The sequence below is a fragment of the Microcaecilia unicolor genome, chromosome 1 (assembly GCF_901765095.1).
Source record: "Microcaecilia unicolor chromosome 1, aMicUni1.1, whole genome shotgun sequence".
Classification (NCBI taxonomy): Eukaryota; Metazoa; Chordata; class Amphibia; order Gymnophiona; family Siphonopidae; genus Microcaecilia; species Microcaecilia unicolor.
The window spans coordinates 723470588-723489354 of NC_044031.1; the positions used below are offsets into that span (position 1 = coordinate 723470588).

An 18767-nucleotide genomic window follows, 5' to 3' on the forward strand; every position below is an offset into this window, starting at 1 on the left:
TGCTGGAGGGAGGACTGGAAGGGGACAGAGGCAACACTGAAGGGAGGGAGGGATGGAGCTGAAGGGTACAGAGGCAGTGATGGAGGGCGGGCTGGAGCCGAAAGGATCAGACACAGCGTTGAAGGGGAGTGTATTATTTAGGGTGACTTTATCTCTCCCAATATGGTGGTCCACCCACCAATACCTAGGAAGAAATCCAAGGCTGCATCAGTTAGGAAATTAATTAGATACCTTATTTCTTACCAAGTAGAAGTACAATTATCAGATCGATGATATCTCACTGAGAGTACGGAATATTGCTATACAAAAGTACTGCTGTATCTGAGACTCCAAAGAATATATAAGGATTTCTGTGGATGTAAAATATATGTTTAAATTTAAATTCCATTATCAGAGGTATTAACTTAGGAACACAGTTTAAGGGCTCAAACCTAGTGAAATGCCTTCCAGGATCCTCAGCTACCAGATGTGCCAACCAAATACTGAACATGATCTGAGAAGAGAGCAAGGCTTCAAATACTGATGTTGTAAGTCACCTGGGGACAAATGACCTGGCCAACAACAGCAAGTTTACAGCACAGAGAGCATTCCAAAGCTTGGGGAAGGCCTGAAATCTTTGGTTCGAACTGCGCCTTTTTCTGAAGTAATTCCTACATGGGGAAGGGAGAGGAAAATCTATGCAAAACAGTGGAATTCAGCATGTGGCTTGAGTTTTGGTATAAAGAAGAAGGTTTTAGATACATAGGAGCATGGGGTAATACATGGAAAAATAACAGACAAATGCTTGTAGTCTAAGTAAAAAGGTTCAAGACTTGCAAGCCCTGAGGTTTGAAGAAAACTTGGATATTGTTGTGATGAGAATAAACCTGAACATGCTAAACAATTACTTCTCTTCGGTGTTCACGGAGGAAAATCCTGGAGAAGGACTGTGGTTGGCTGCCGAGGGAATATCTGGGAATGCAGTGGATATTGCAACATTTATGGAAGAAAGAATTTGTAAACAGCTTGAGAATCTGAAGGTGGCAAAAGCTATGGGACTGGATGGGATACATCCCGGGATACTGAGGGAGCTCAGAGTCCTGGTGGGACCTCTTAAAGATTTATTTAATAGATCTTTCGAGACGGGAGAGGTTCCGCGGGATTGGTGACGAGCGGATGTGGTCCCTTTCACAAAAGTGGAGACAGGGAAGAAGTGGGAAACTACAGACTGGAAAGTCTCACGTCGGTGGTAGGAAAAATAATGGAGTCACAGCTGAAACAAAGAATAGTTAACTTTTTAGAAGCCAACGGGTTACAGGATGCGAGACAACATGGCTTTACCAAAGGAAAATCATGCCAAACAAATCTTATTCACTTCTTTGACTGGATGACCAAAGAACTGGATGAAGAACGTGCGCTAGATGTAATCTACTTGGATTTCAGCAAAGCCTTTGATACGGTCCTCCACAGAAGACTCATGAATAAGCTGAGAGGGCTGAACTTAGGACCAAAAGTGGTGAACTGGATAGAAAACTGGTTGACTGACAGGTGGCAGAGGGTGGTGGTAAACGTAATCCGCTCAGAAGAAAAGGAAGGTGAGCAGTGGAGTTTCTCAAGGGTCAGTGCTGGGGCCGATTCTGTTTAATATATTTGTGAGAGATATTGCTGTAGGGTTGGAAAGAAAGGTTTGCCTTTTTGCAGACGACACGAAGATAGCCAATACAGTGGATATCCTGGAGGGAGTAGAAACAATGAGAAGGGATCTCCGAACGTTAGAAAAATGGAGGGTCTAGTAGTTAAAATTTAATACAACCTCGTCTCAGGATATTAAATATAAAAATAAAATTGAACATAAAATAATTAAATCATTTGCATAGTATAATCCTTTATGTAAATACCCTGTACTTAATACGTATCACACAAGAGAATGCCACTAGTGGGAAACAAACTAGATGTCATACAAATCTTTATTTTTTGTAATGTACAAAGTTATTAACACCCGTGCTATTCTTTCACATCCATATATACCACACATTGGAAGTTGGAATCACCAAAACCAAATACATAATAGGGCTATGCAGTAACTCGGTTCTGCTGTTTTTCTTCACCCTGCAGATCTCATCAATAGAGCACAAGATTTATGAAAAATCAAAAAAGTAGTCCAACAGGATGTTGGATGTATATTTTCTCAATGAACTATGGATGACAGAAACTGATAAATCCTGCTGCTCCTAACGTTTGGTAATCCTTTTAAATGACGAACACCATTGACATCATGAAGAAGCTTAGCCCCCAAACGTTCACTCAAATCCAGCTTCCTTTGGTTTCCATCTCTTGTGAGATTCATGTTAAGTATGAAACAACATGAATTTCACAAGTACTTTATTGCTTAAATAAGCAACATTTAATTCAATATATTGCCTTGACTCTGGCTGAGTTTTGCTTCTAGCTTTATCAAAAGGAACGCTGTAAAACATTTGCAAAACATCAAAATGTCCCCACTACATTGCCCAACATCTCACACATTTAATATAAACTGATTCAACACCGTTATATTACCTGAATATTCAATATATGCACCTTACATCTTCACATTTATAAAACAGTTCAGGCGTCTAAAAATTCCACATGGGAAACCAGTCCAGAATGCATTGCGCCTGATGGCTGAGAGCCCTTGGGCAATATATTGCCTAAATTGATTACATCTGTTATCTATTGATCATTCCCATTCAATTTCCTTGTTCAAACCCCCCTCCCCCGGCTGTGTGGTGTTCCCAGTGCATTTTTTCTACTACTACTACTTATCATTTCTATAGCGCTACTAGACGTACGCAGTGCTGTACACTTGAACATGAAGAGACAGTCCCTGCTCGACAGAGCTTACAATCTAATTAGGAGAGACAAACAGGACAAACAAGAGATAAGGGAATATTAAGGTGAGGATGATAAAATAAGGGTTCTGAACAAGTGAATAAGGGTTAGGAGTTAAAAGCAGCATTAAAAAGGTGGGCTTTTAGCTTAGATTTGAAGACGGCCAGAGATGGAGCTTGACGTACCGGCTCAGGAAGTCTATTCCAGGCATATGGTGCAGCAAGATAAAAGGAACGGAGTCTGGAGTTAGCGGTGGGGGAGAAGGGTGCAGATAAGAGAGATTTACCCAGTGAACGGAGTTCCCGGGAGGAATGTAGGGAGAGATGAGAGTGGAGAGGTACTGAGGAACTGCAGAGTGAATGCACTTATAGGTCAATAAGAGGAGTTTGAACTGTATGCGGAAACGGATAGGAAGCCAGTGAAGTGACTTGAGGAGAGAGCTAATATGAGCATAACGACCCTGGAGGAATATTAGTCGTGCAGCAGAATTTTGAACAGATTGAAGAGGAGAGAGATGGCTAAGTGGGAGACCTGTGAGAAGCAAGTTGCAATAGTCTAAGCGAGAGGTGATGAGGGTTCTGGTAGTGTGCTCAGAAAGGAAAGGGCGAATTTTGCTGATATTATAGAGAAAGAAACGACAGGGTTTTGCAGTCTGTTGAATATGTGCAGAGGAGCGGGAGGAGTCGAAGATGACCCCAAGGTTACGAGCTGATGAGACAGGAAGGATGAGAGTGTTATCTACAGAAATAGAGAATGGGGGAGGAGGAGAGGTTGGTTTAGGGGGAAAGATAAGAAGGTCAGTCTTGGTCATGTTTAGTTTCAGATGGCGCTGAGACATCTAGGCAGCAATGTCAGACAGGCAGGCTGATACTTTGGCCTGGGTTTCAGCTGAGATTTCTGGTGTGGAGAGGTAGATCTGGGAGTCATCAGCGTAAAGATGATACTGAAAACCATGGGATGAGATCAGAGTACCAAGGGAAGAAGTATAGATGGAGAAGAGACGAGGTCCCAGGACAGATCCCTGAGGTACACCAACTGACAGTGGGATAGAAGTAGAAGAGGATCCATTATACACTAAAGGTACGCTGGGAGAGATAAGAAGAAAACCAGGAAAGAATAGAGCCCTGAAATACAAGTGAGGACAGCGTATCAAGGAGTAGGCATCAACAGTATCAAAAGCAGCAGATAGATTGAGAAGGATGAGGATAGAATAGAGACCTTTGGATCTGGCTAAGAACAGATTATTGGAGACTTTAGCAAGCATTGTTTCAGTTGAATGAAGGGGGCGAAAGCCAGATTGAAGTGGATCAAGAATAGCTTGAGATGAAAGAAAGTCAAGGCAACGGCGGTGAACAGCACGTTCAATTATCTTGGATAGGAAAGGGAGGAGGGAGATGGGGCGATAGTTGGAAGGACAGGTAGGGTCCAATGAAGGTTTTTTAAAGAGTGGTGTGACTACGGCATGTTTGAAGGCATCAGGAACAGTCGCAGTGGACAGTGAAAGATTGAGGATATTACAGATAAACGGGATGACAGTAGGACAGATAGTGTTAAGTAGATGGGTGGGAATAGGATCAGAGGAACAGGTAGTTAGTTTCGAGGAGGAAAGAAGATGTGTAGTTTCCTCTTCAATGATTTCAGAAAAGGAAGAAAAGGAGGCAGGAGTTGGAAGGTTGAGAGAATGGACTAAGGGAAGGAGAGATAGAGGTGACCTGGTTGAGAATTCAATTTTAATCTTGTGAACCTTATCATGAAAGAACTCAGCCAGAGTCTGGGGGGAAAGTGAAGGGGGGTTTGGAGGTGAAGGCACTTTGAGGAGAGAGTTCAGTGTGGCAAAGAGACGACGAGGGTTTGAGCCAAGAGAATTAGTCAACTGGATGTAATAGTCCTGTTTGGCAAGTAAAAAAGCAGACCGGAAGGAGGTCAGGAAGAATTTGAAATGTATGAAGTCAGCATGGGCACGGGATTTCAGCCAAAGGCATTCGGCAGAGTGGGCACAGGAACATAGGTAGCGGATTCTAGAGGTCAGCCAAGGTTGGAGTTTGGTACGTTTTACAGAACGGGGAATGAGAGGAGCGAGAGTATCCAGAGCAGAGGAGAGAATAGTATTATAGGAAGAGACAGCCTCATTGACAGACTTGGTATACTGGTAGAAAAGAGATTTGAAACATTGGAGGACAGAGTAGAAGGGTCAATAGTCTGAAGATTCCTAAATGTATTGGTTAAGATTGAACGGGACTGGGGAGGTGGGTGTTTAAGTGTGAAAGTTATCAGATGATGGTCAGAGAGGGGAAGAGTTGAGGCACAGAAACTGGAGAGTGAGCAGTTTGAGGAGAGGATAAGATCAAGGCAGTGGCCGTTCTGGTGAGTGGGGGCAGTGGAGCACAGTTGAAGATTGAAAGAGGATGTTAAAGCAAGAAACTGCGAAGCATAAGAGTCAGAGGGATCATTAGCATGAATGTTAAAATCCCCAAGAATGAACGAAGGAGATGAAGGTTCAAGAAAGAAGGAAAGCCAAGCATCAAAATCAGTGAGAAAGGGAGAAAGGAAGAAAGGGACTTATCAGGGGGTCGATAAATGACTGCTATTCGGAGAGGCAGAGGAGCAAATAGACGGATGGAGTGGACTTCGAAGGAAGAAAAACAGTGAGACTGAGGTAGAAGAAGAGGTTGAAATCTACAAGAGGGTGAAAGTAGTAGCCCAACACCACCTCTAGCGAAAAAGGTGCCGGTAGTCAAATGCCAGGCCACGGTTCAGGGGTGGGGTGTTCATTGAGGGACCCACCCCACAGTAGCCAGGCCCCCTGCAATCAGTCACAGAATCTATGACAAGGCAGAATTGGTGTACAGAGCCTCAGCTCTTTCATTAAAACTTGGGGACCATGGGTCAATTTTAGCAGACAATGGAAAAGGTGCCGGTCCTCAGTACCCACAAGTACCCCCTCAAAAATAGCTCTGGGTGTTCCATAAGTAAATAAAGCACTGCTCCTTATGAACCAACTTATACGGGCTCACCTTACCCTGATTAGAGGCTTGTAAAAGCACCAGGAATTTCAACTCATCTACTGAATGGCCATTTTCCTTCCAGTGAGCAGCTAATGGTGCATCTTTCTTGTTAGTTTTAATACTGCTAATATGTTCCCCGTGTTTTCACTTTTCTCATTGTTTGACCAATGTAGTGAAGTTCACAAGGGCAAATAACACAGTATACTACCCCATCAGAATTACAGTCAGTTCTCGAGTGCAAATAAAATAATTTACGTGAATGGGGAACCTGTACTACATCTGTTTCAAAAGCATACTGACAGTAGATGCAGGCTCCACATTTAAAGTGACTCCTGCCTGCCACCTGGTGGGGCTTAGGACTGGACAAAATTTCACCCAAGTTTCTCCCCTACGGTAGGCAAACTTGGGATGCTCCTGCAAAGATATATGTATACCGAAAACATGCAATATTTTTTTTATCACCCAGCCAATCCTAAGTGCCGTTGGGGAATAAGGCAACACACACACTAGTGCATCAGGACTTACAGATGAAACTGGATGTAACAACCACTATCTATCAGCATACGGAGCTCTTTTGTATTTCTAACAACTGATTTGTGGTAACCTCACTGACAAAATCTATGAAACATGGCAGCAGCCTGCACCTTAAAATGCTCAATGGTGGAACACAAGAGATTCAGCCGGAGGAACTGACCAATAGGAACACTGTCCTGCAAATGTTTAGGGTGATAACTAGAATAATGTAACACCATATTTTTGTCTGTTGCCTTACGAAATATGGAGGTATTGAACCCACCCAGATCATTCAGATAAATAGTGATATCAAAAAAATTAATCTCCCTATTCCAATGAACAGTAAATTTAATGTTCTGGTCCACATTATTAATGTAAATAACAAATTCCCTGAGTTGTTCCTGCAACCCACTTGAAATCATTATGACATCATTGATAAATCTCTTCTATGAGATTATGTACCTATCATACTGACATCCAAATACAAAAAGTTCTTCAAATCACATCATATAAAGTCATCTAGAACTACTTCATTTCTGTTATGTCTCAAAGAAAAACGGGGTTTAAACCGTGTGCGACTTGTACTCGTAAACCTTCCCTCACAGATCCTCATTTTAGATGTGTGCGCTGTTTAGGGGAGTCTCATGATACCAAAAATTGTTTTGCTTGTAGAAGTATGTCCCAAAAATCTTTGGACATCAAAGCATTTAAGCTGCAACAATATTTAACCTCAGCAGTTCAATCGGAATCGTCATCAGTAAGTTCTCATAAAAACTCTGTCATGTCTTTGTCAGTATCGGATGCCCCAGCTCTGGTGGAAGAGAATATTACCCCTGCTCTCCCCCTTGCCTTAGTGCCCGGGGATCAGGTGCCTTCCACTCCTGCTCTCCCCCTTGCCTTACGGCCCGGGGATCAGGCTAAAGCTGTATCTAATGGGCAACAAGCAGAGTATGAGGCTCATCAGAGCGATGTCAGGTCTGGATCTCGACGTCGATATCGACGTTCTTCGAGATCAGCTGATCATCAAAGTCGAAGGAGAAGGAGCCGATCCCGCTCTCATTCTTCTGACTCGACTTCGAGCAGTGGACTCGATCGACATCGAGGAATTTCTCGGCATGGCCGATCCTCCCGATGCCGTCATGATTCCAAACACAGCACTTTATCAAGGCATAGTCGTTCTTCTTGTAAAAGTCATCGTAAGAGATCACCTTCCACTTCATCATCGGATGTGCCTTTGAGAAAACGTTCTAAATTACATTCTCATTCAGATCACAGCTCTTTTAAGCATAGAGCTTCTCGTTATTCAGTCTCTCATGCTTCTTCAAGGGCTCAATCAACCTCTTCTTCTTCTGCACAGTTGAAGATTTTGGAGTTACTTACAAAACTATTACATAATCAGCAGACAGTGCCTGAAATTAACCAAGTGCAGTCACCTCACACTGCACCAGTTCAATCAAATTCATTGACTCATACTGATCAGAGACAACCTATATGGTCTGTGTCTCCATCTGGTTCAGTACAAGAGTGTGCTTCTAATAAATCTTGTATACATTCTCCAGTACCTTCTTTATCTCGCTCCTTGCATGTTGATAATCAGACTCAGTTGGACCTAGAATTACCTTCTACTTCTGACGTTCCACCTGTAAATCAGGAAGAAAATTTATCTATACAGGATGAGTCTTACCATAAATTCTTACAGAAATTGGTAACAGTTTTAAACATAGATGTCTCTCCGCAAACTGATACTGCTCTGGACAAGCGGTCAGTCACAAAATATTTGAATTTATCTAAACAATTGGTAGCATTACCAATACCTTCAGTACTTCAAGAACATCACAAATTAATTTGGAACACCCCTTATTCTTTTAGATCTACGCAACGATCATTAGAAAATAAGTATAGAGTGCAAGAATTGTTGGGTCATGGTATGACTCAGCTTCCGCATGCATCTTTAGTTGTCAAATCAGCAATGAGAAGACATAAGTTGCAGAAAGATATTACCAATCACCCACCAACTAAAGATTTAAAATTCATGGACTTATTAGCAAGAAAGAATTTTCAGTCCTCAATGCTCTCAATACGTATAGCAATCCATATGTTTCATCAAATGGAGTATTTGTATACTATCTTGGATGATTTGTCTAAATTACAGGCAGTATTTCCTCAGCAGGAGACTGCAAATTTTCAGCAGATTCTCACCAAATTGGAAGAGAGTTCTAAACAAATGATTCGTACTACACACGACCAATTTGATACATCACTTAGAAACGCAGCAACTGCAATTGCATCTAGGCGTTTCTCATGGTTAAGAGCATCTGCATTAGGTGAAGATGTTCATGAAAAAGTGGCTGATGCTCCTTGTATGGGTGACTCTTTATTTGGAGATCGAGTTAAACAGCTGATTGAAGGTCTTAAAGAAGACTGTACAACTTTAGACACGCTAGAGCAAGATAAACAGCAGCCTCCAAAATCGAATTACAAAAGACTACCATATTTTAATGCAAGGAATAGATTTCAACAACGAAAATCTTTTGGCCAACAACGGTCTAATTTTCCATTTAAATCTCAGCCTCAACGTTACAATTTTCAGGCTAGAGCAGGTAGAGACCGGAGGTCCCAAAGACCTGCTCAAACAAACCAGCAGCAAAAACTCAATCCGTCTTTTTGACCAGTCATTGTCTCTGATTCCGGTGGGGGGCAGAGTTCAACATTTTTTCAGCTCTTGGATGTCTATAACAACAGACAAATGGATTTTAGACATCATTCAACATGGATATTTTCTCAGATTTTCACAGCCCCCACCTATGCGATTACCTACACGTCTTCATGTTCCAAAATCGCAGATCCCATTTTTGCAACAGGAAGTCTCCAGACTCCTCAATCTCAATGCTTTAGAGATTGTACCTGCTCATGACATAAACAAGGGGTTTTACTCCCGATTTTTTCTAATAACCAAAAAGGATGGGGGTTACAGAGCAATACTGGATTTAAGACAACTCAACAAATTTCTTCCCAAACACCGTTTTCGAATGTCATCTATACAAACAATTCTTCCTCTGCTAAAACAAGGAGTATGGTTTTCAGCTATAGATCTACAGGATGCATACCTGCATATCCCTATTCATCAATCATCAAGACGATTCCTTCGATTTGTGTGTCAAGATCGACATTACCAGTTCAAAGTTCTACCTTTTGGGCTAACATCAGCTCCAAGAATCTTCTCCAAGTGTGTCATAGCTCCTGTAGCACATTTACATCGTCAGGGTATAATACTTTTCCCATATCTCGACGATTGGTTGATTGTAGCACACTCTCATCAGCAAAATCTTCTTCATTTACAGAAGACCATGCTCCTTCTCGGAGAGTTAGGTTTAGTGATCAATTACAAGAAATCTCATTTGACCCCCACTCAGAGATTGACATTTATAGGAGCAGATCTGGTCTCCTGTCAAGCGTTAGCAAAACTACCACTGAATCGAACACAAGTTTTGATTCAATTAATGCAGAATTTTCTGTCAGCAAGGATCATCTCTGCTCGCCAAATTCTAATACTTTTAGGCCATATGGCCTCAACGGTCGCTGTTCTACCTGTTGCTCGTCTATATATGCGACCCCTGCAGTGGTATTTAAAGAAACGATGGAGTCCTATTCTACATCCACTTTCTTCAAGGATATATCTATCAAATCGGATCAAACTACAGATGTTGTGGTGGACACATCAACATCATCTGTTAGTGGGAGCTCCATTCAATTTACCGAGTCCAACCAAGATACTTACCACAGATGCATCAAAGATTGGTTGGGGAGCCCATTTGGATCAGTTCTCAACGCAAGGCCAGTGGACCTTTCAAGAGAGTTGTTCTTCCATAAATCTTCTGGAACTGAGGGCAGTCAGATTAGCTGTGTAAGCTTTCCAACATCTACTTCAGTCTCAAGTGATTCAAGTTTGTGTAGACAACCAAGTAGCAATGTTTTACATCAACAAACAGGGAGGTATGGGTTCTCTAACCCTATGTCGAGAAGCAGTCAGACTCTGGGCACTAGTTCTGTCTCTAAAGTCGGTGATTCGAGCAGTGTATCTCCCAGGTCGTCAAAATCAAATTGCAGATGTCTTGAGCAGACAGCTTCAACCTCACGAATGGTCTCTAAAGATCACAATTACTCACGCTCTTTTTCAAAGATGGGGTTGGCCTCAAATAGATCTATTCGCATCCCCACAGAACAACAAATGTCAGAAATACTGCTCAAGGTGGCCATCAAATCAAAGGAAAGCAGCAGATGCGTTTGCCCTTCCTTGGACAACTTATCTGTTTTACGCTTTTCCTCCAATTCCTCTAATTCCAAGAGTTCTACAGAAAATCATACAGGACAAAGCGTCTGTAATACTAGTAACACCTTATTGGCCGAGACAAACCTGGTTTCCAGTGCTCACTCAATTAGCTCTGTTCCAGCCTTTTTTCCTTCCTCCCATTCCAGATCTCATATCTCAAAACAATGGGCAACTACTGCATCCAAATCTAAACAAACTTCATCTCACGGCTTGGTTTATTCAACTAATCAATTAGATTCATCCTTTTTTTCTCAACCAGTTTTGGATGTATTATTATCTTCCAGAAAACACTCAACTAGAGTGGTTTATGCAGCTAAATGGAAGAGATTTCACTGTTGGTGTAGATCACATCATATGAATCCCATTTCTTGTCCTATTTCTGTATTATTGGAGTATTTTCTTCATTTGTCTTCATCAGGCATGGCCGTATCTTCAGTTAAGGTTCATATGGCAGCGATTAGTGCTTTTCATGATCCAATTGATGAATGTACAGTGATGGCACATCCTATCACTAAAAGATTTTTAAAGGGTTTAATGAATCTTCACCCTCCTACCCGCATACCTCCAGTAGCGTGGGATTTGAACCTAGTTCTGGAAAAACTTATGGATCCTCCATTTGAACCACTTACGACAGTTTCCTTACAATTTCTGACGTGGAAAACTTTGTTCCTGATTGCAATTGCATCAGCTAGAAGAATTGGAGAACTGCAAGCATTGGTTTATTATTCTCCGTATACTCAAATTTTACATGATAAAGCAATATTACGACCTCATCCAAAATTTCTTCCAACGGTTGTGTCGTCTTTCCATGTCAATCAATCCATTATTTTACCAGTCTTTTTTCCACCTCCACATCAATCTAATGTGCATAGCAGGTTACATACATTGGATTGTACCAGAGCATTATCAATTTACTTACAGAGAACGTCAATTACTCATAGACCATCACAGCTGTTCCTTTCCTATTCTACGAAGGACAGACAACCAGTATCTAAGAGAACTCTTTCTTCTTATGTTACTCACTGTATAAATTTTTGCTATCAGCAGCAAGAGTCACATCCTCATGTGACAGCCCATAGGTTAAGAGCAAAAGCTTCTTCAACTGCATTTTTGCATAGTGCACCTCTTTTAGATATTTGCAGAGCGGCTACTTGGTCATCTCTACATACTTTTTCTAAGCATTACTGTCTTGATACAGCATCTAGAGCAGACTCGCTGTTTGGTCTATCGATCCTACAAGAGGCTATGTAAGCGACAACCTTCCTCCTCCTCCTATCACAGGTAACATGTTATGAAATCAGGCTTGTGGGTGCTTCTCATTATAATGTCTTACGTAATGTTACCTGTGTATGCTTGGGAGTCTTCAGAAGGTGTGGCTAGAAGATCCTGTCCATGGAAAAATCATAGTTTCTTACCTGTAACGGTAGTTTTCCGTGGACAAAGGATCTTCTAGCCACACAATCCTTCCCTACCCTCCCTGGTTGTCGTAGCTATTTTAATGAACTGACTATTCTGAGCTGTCAAGGGTATTTATAGTGCCGGTCTAGGCGGGAATGCGCTAATGCTAATGTGTTTACTTTTAAAGCATTCCTATTGGATTCCGGGTCTCGCACGTCACCGTGACGAATATTCAGAAGGTGTGGCTAGAAGATCCTTTGTCCACGGAAAACTACCGTTACAGGTAAGAAACTATGATTTTCTAAAGGGAAGTTTCAGAACTTCTGAGAAATGACAGTTGGACTGGAAAGAAGAAAGGTTTTGAGAGATAGTTGTCTGTGAGATTGATGTGAGGAAATTTAGTAAAAGTGAATTTGAAAATTATGTAGAGCAAAGAGTTAAGGAAAGTGAGTAGTGGATAAATGTAATACATTTCTGGAAATGTTAAGATTACTCTCAGTTAGTGAGAGGAAACTTTTGTATAAACTAATGAGAATTTAATGTAAAGTGCTCATAGTTTTCTCAGAGAATGAAAAGTAATTGAAAACCCATTATTTCTGAGAAATTGTAAAGAATTTCTGGGGAAATTGTTGATGTGAGAGAGAACTGTAATTGATATGTTATTGATAGTCTCTCATATATAACTATAAAAGACATTCCAAGATTCTAGTACATATAAGAAAAATCCTTTCCACTTGATTGAGTTTAGTGAGAAAGTAAATGAAATGGGAATTAAAACTGACTGAAAAGAAAACCTTTGAAGAATCCAAGTTCAACAGAAGACAAATAGATTTAGAAAGGGATTTTAAGTAAAAGACAGAATAGGAAAAATAGTTAAGGGATTAACGTTTATTTTATTTTTGAAAGTAAGATTTGATACAGTTTAGAAATCCAGACTCTGTCAGGAAACAAAGTTAATTCAAACACATAGTCAGGGAGATAGTTTTCTTCCTTTTATTTTATTTAAGAATACGTTTAGGTAAAGAAGAAATCCTCTGAAGAACAGCATCTGGAAGAGGGCCAGCCCCAACAATGAACTTGAATTGAGAAGTTTGAAGACAGATAAGTTAAATTCTACAGTGTGCACACACAAACATCACATTCAAGACTAAAAAACTGAAAAACAAAAAGTTACTATAGGGGCCCTTTTACTAAGCTGCGTAAGCGTCTATGCACACCAAATGTGCACCAAAATGGAGTTACCATTCGGCTACCGCATGGCTCTTGTGGTAATTTCATTTTTGGCATGAGTCTGATACACGCATCCGAAAAATGGCATTTGACGCATGTAAGTCATTACCGCCTTGTTACTGAGTGAGACTTTACCACTAGGTCAATGGCTGACGGTAAGGTCTCAGACCCAAAATGGATGCGCGGCAATTTTCATTTTGCCGTATGTCCATTTTCAGCACAAATTTTAAAAAGGCATTTTTTGCAGGTGTGCTGAAAAATGATTCTGCGCGCGCCCAAAACACATGCCTACACTACAGCAGGCCACTTTTCAGTGCACCTTAGTAAAAGGACCCCTAAGTGAGAAAAAAACTATAAGACCAAATAAATAAAATATTTACCTGAAAGGAGATTATTTAAAATACTTACCTGTAAAAGCTGTAAACTAAAGTTCAGAAGTTTGTAACAGAACTGAAACACAGTATAGGTACATTTTTACAGGTTACAAGGAAGATTACTTCCTAGTCTTATAACAAAAAGTTATTTATTAACATCTTCAATTCATGAATACCTATTCTTTACATATTTAATTACAAACTCAATTGAAATTGCACAGTTTTATTAAATAACATTATATGCTTAATAAAAAAATTATTATTAATCTACAGAGGGTAACATCTTTTCTCCGTTGATATCTATTAATTTAAATTTAAATAATTTAATTCCTCCTCCTTTCTTTGAGAGAGAAGGAATAGGTTGGTTTTTTTTTTAAAGTCTAAAGACCTATCTCAGAGAACTGAAAACCTGAGGTAAAAGGACACCATGACAGTAAGGCTTCCTTTTCTGAAGTTGGGTCCTCTTACATTACCACAGGTTCTTTTTTATACAATGAGACCTAGTTACTAATAAGATGTGTTAATCCAGTTAACAGTTACCCACATTGATAACTTCCCCCTTGAAAAGAATCCAATGACCAGGAATGGAATTTGCACCCCACCACCAATCACCAGTTATATAAGCTACTCAGACAAAACCCTGATTTTAAAGCACATGACTTCTCACCAGATTTTCCAAGAAACTGGTCTTCAATTTCTATAGAACGACTCCCACCTCACAAGATACAGTCACATGCAGGGGTTCTCAAGCCAGTCCTCAGGACATATCTAGCCAACACCCACAATGAGTATGTGTGAGATAGATCTGAATATAATGGACGTAGTGCAATGTATCTCAAGCATATTCATTATGATATACTGAAATCATGAGTGACGGGGTGTGTCCTAAGGACTGGATTGAGAACCACAGCGCTAGTGAGTATTTTCTGTTCCAGAATTAATACAAAGTAGGTTCTTCAAGTGTACTCACTGTTCCATTTTGGATTTGGAGAGTGGTCAATGTAACGCCGATTTTTAAAAAAGGTTTCAGGGGAGTTCCGGGAAATTATAGAGAGGTGAGTCTGACATCGGTGCCGGGGAAAATGGTAGAGGCTATTATTAAAAACAAAATTACAGAGCACATCCAAGGACATAGATTACTCAGCACGGCTTTAGTGTGGGGAAATCTTGCCTAATTTACTTCAATTCTTTGAAGGAGTAAACAAACATGTGGACAAAGGGGAGCCGGTTGATATTGTGTATCTGGATTTTCAAAAGGCGTTTGACAAGCTCCCTCATGAAAGGCTACAGAAGAAATTGGAGAGTCATGGGATAGGAGGAAATTTCCTATTGTGGATTAAAAACTGGATGAAGGATAGGAAACAGAGAGTGGGATTAAATGGGCAGTATTCACAATGGAGAAGGGTAGTTAGTGGGGTTCCTCAGGGGTCTGTGCTAGGACCGCTGCTTTTTAATATATTTAAAAATGATTTAGAGATGGGAGTAACTAGCGAGGTAATTACATTTGCTGATGACACAAATTTATTCAAAGTCGTTAATTCGCAAAAGGATTGTGAAAAATTACAGAAGGACCTTACGAGACTGGGAGACTGGGCGGCTAAATGGCAAATGACGTTTAATGTGAGCAAGTGCAAGGTGATGCATGTGGGAAAAAAGAATCCAAATTATAGCTACGTCATGCAAGGTTCCACGTTAGGAGATATGGACCAAGAAAGGGATCTGGGTGTCGTCATTGATAATACACTGAAACCTTCTCAGTGTGCTGCTGCGGCTAGGAAAGCGAATAGAACGTTGGGTATTATTAGGAAAGGTATGGAAAACAGGTGTGAGGATGTTATAATGCCGTTGTATCGCTCCATGGTGCGACCGCACCTTGAGTATTGTGTTCAATTCTGGTCGCTGCATCTCAAGAAAGATATAGTAGACTAAAATGATAGCGGGGATGGGACGACTTACCTATGAAGAAAGACTAAGGAGGCTAGGGCTTTTCAGCTTGGAAAAGAGACAGCTGAGGGGAGATATGATAGAGGTATATAAAATAATGAGTGCACTGGAACAGGTGGATGTGAAGCGTCTGTTCACGCTTTCCAAAAATACTAGGACTAGGGGGCATGTGATGAAACTACAGTGTAGCAAATTTAAAACAAATCAGTGAAAAGTTTTCTTCACCCAACGCATAATTAAACTCTGGAATTCGTTGCCGGAGAACGTGGTGAAGGCGGTTAGCTTGGCAGAGTTTAAAAAGGGGTTAGACGGTTTCCTAAAGGACAAGTCCATAAACCACTACTAAATGGACTTGGGAAAAATCCACAATTCCAGGAATAACATTATAGAATGTTTGTACTTTTGGGAAGCTTGCCAGGTGCCCTTGGCCTGGATTGGCCGCTGTCGGGAACAGGATGCTGGGCTCGATGGACCCTTGGTCTTTTCCCAGTTTGACATTACTTGTGTACTTATGAAGCAAAATTACTTTGCTGTTGGGACTCCTAGTCTTTTTGACAGCCAGGCATTTCCCCTTTCACCAGACCTCCTGAAAACACTGTCTCATTAGCTCCCTCAGCTTGTTTCTTCTCTCCATATACTCACACTAGATTCTCTCTACATCATTTTCTACAGCATGCTCACAGCATCTGCTGGGTGCAACCACTAGTGTTCATACACACAGGGGCTCACACATTTTCTGTGACATACCATATTGCCCAGGGGTTATTTTTAAAACTTCAGCCATCTTTTAATGATCCTTCTCAGCTGGAAGCTTTCTTTATGAATAAATAAAGTGAATTAGTTTTCCCCTATTTTTTATTTTATTTTGGGAAGGGGGAGTTAGGATAAGACAACTATTTTACCTTACTGAGTTAAATATTTCTTTCTTTTGTCTATGTTAGGGTTAGCTTCTGCAATGTGGTATATTGATTAGGTTCTGCCATTGTGGTAATGATGGTACATTTCAATTGTAATTTATTTTGTTTCCTACTGAAAAAAAATAGGTTAAACTTAAAACTTCAGCCATCTTCATGTGGGAGTCTCTCAGGATTACATTGGGCAGCTTTTTATCCATGCTATCTGATCAAATGTTTTGCTGTCATTCAGCTGGCTGTCTCACCATGCCCAGTATGTTACAGCAGATTATTAATCACATATACAACATAATTCTTCACAAAGCTGGTTAACTCCTTTAATTAAAAATAAAATTATCTTTAAAAGTACAATTACAAATATGTGCAATCAGTCCCATTTGTATAAGTCAAATTTGCAACGGTGATTCTGAAGGAAGCACTAAAACAGGGATTACAGATATTTTCATAGTTTTCTTTTCTTTTCTTGTATGGCATCATAAATGGTCTGGGTCATAGGCACATACTGCTGTTCCGTTTCATCCAGAAAGTACAAGGGATCTCTGATCACAGCTGGGTCAAACCCCTCCTTCACCAGGGCTACTTTACGCTGCTTGAAAGTGGCAGTAACCTCAATTTCTTCCTAAAAAAAAGCCATTCAACCCCAATATTAACATAAACAGGAAAATTATGCCTCTTTAAACTGAAAGCTAATAAATTAACTTTGTGATTCATTGTATTTTCTGGCAATATTCAAAAGCAGTTATCCAGATAATACCACCTGCTATACAAGTAAGTGCTGTTGCCTGGGATATCCTGAAACACGATCCCCCTCGTTTCATATGACTCGGCACCTATATCTAAGCTCCATTGCGCACCTATGTTATAGAATACTAATACTTAAGTGGCTAAGTTATAGCTGAGTATGCAGTGCTATTCTATAAATCAGGGTTTCCCAAACTGGATTGCATATTCTTCCTTTAGGGTTGCGACCCCAGTTGGAAGTACATAGGCAGGTTGTTCTGATGTGCCTTGGCAGGCTTGCCAGGAACACTGCAGCTGTGACCAGGGGGTTGCAGCTGAAAAAAAGACTGCAAATGATGCATCAATGCAAAAGGGGGCCTTCACAGGGGAGCTGCTAGCTTCAGCTCTCTGGTTCTGTCCTCCCCGACACGCCACATGTTGACACAGACACAGGAGAGGAGGGAGTAAGGGTGGAGAGGACACAGTCAGGAGGAGAGGGTAGAAGCAGCAAGTTGAGGGTTGTTTTCTGTTGCATGTGATTTGAAACACTGGCCAATGGAGCTGGAGTCTGGCCGATATAGGCTGGCTAAGTGCAGTGATCAGCGCTGAGCCTGGAAATTCAATGTTGGGCCATGTCCGATGACCAGCATTGACTATCCGGTTTCTTTTTGGCCAGCTTAAACTTAACCAGCCAAGTTAATATTCAGTGCTGGCCAGTTAGGTTTATAGTAGCCAAAGGCAGGATTGCTATTTAAGGTGGTCCGATTTGGCTGCTAAACTTATCCAGCAAAGCACTTAATATTTGCAGCTAGCCAGTTATATCGCAAAATAGAGCCAGTTAGCCACTATATGCTAAGCGCTAATATTCAGCAGAGATAACCAGCTATCCCATGCTGAATAAGTGCTATTTAACCAGCCAGGAGCCATTCACGACTGGTTAAATATAACTGAATATCGTCTGGAGTGTGCCTATGCTCAGAGCTTTCTGGTGTTTGTGTGGAGACCCAGCAGCTTATACACATTTATGGAGTCTCTGGGTGAAGTCCTGAGTTTCCCAGGTATAGTTATTTCAAGAGTAACTAATAGTGGATTAAAAGCATTTGAGCAGGGCTTTGGAGTTAAATCCAGACTTATGTTTTAGCCCAAATGAAAACAAGTCCACAATTACTCCTGGTGTTGTACAGTGAACAGAACAAAGGGTATTCTGAATACCAGAGAAACTAGTGGAGGAGCGGAGGAGTGGCCTAGTGGTTAGAGTGGTGGACTTTGGTCCTGGGTTTGATTCCCACTGCAGGCACAGGCAGCTCCTTGTGACTCTGGGCAAATCACTTAACCCTCCATTACCCCAGGTACAAAGAAGTACCTAAGCCGCATTGAGCCTGCCATGAGTGAGAAAGCGCAGGGTACAAATTAAAAAAAAACAAACAAACAAACAACTAAGAGCAGAAAAACTTGTGTGTGAAAACCGTGTCCATTACATCCATACACT

The 18767-nt window shown here is 40.9% G+C and overlaps 1 protein-coding gene and 1 long non-coding RNA gene across 2 annotated transcripts in view; one reads left to right on the forward strand and one right to left on the reverse strand.

Moving 5' to 3' along the window:
* Nucleotides 1-705: 705 nt before the first annotated feature.
* On the forward strand, nucleotides 706-14765 carry LOC115459814. The gene is made up of 3 exons (XR_003940336.1): nucleotides 706-716; nucleotides 8068-8079; nucleotides 14135-14765. It is a non-coding gene; the product is annotated as an uncharacterized LOC115459814 (long non-coding RNA).
* Nucleotides 14766-16850: 2085 nt separating this feature from the next.
* SLC27A2 (solute carrier family 27 member 2) overlaps nucleotides 16851-18767 on the reverse strand; it is a 237274-nt gene continuing 235357 nt past the window's right edge. The window contains exon 11 of the mRNA XM_030189601.1: nucleotides 16851-17177. Coding sequence (XP_030045461.1) covers nucleotides 17001-17177 — 177 coding nt within the window. The 3' untranslated portion in view covers nucleotides 16851-17000. The remainder of the gene's footprint in view (nucleotides 17178-18767) is intronic.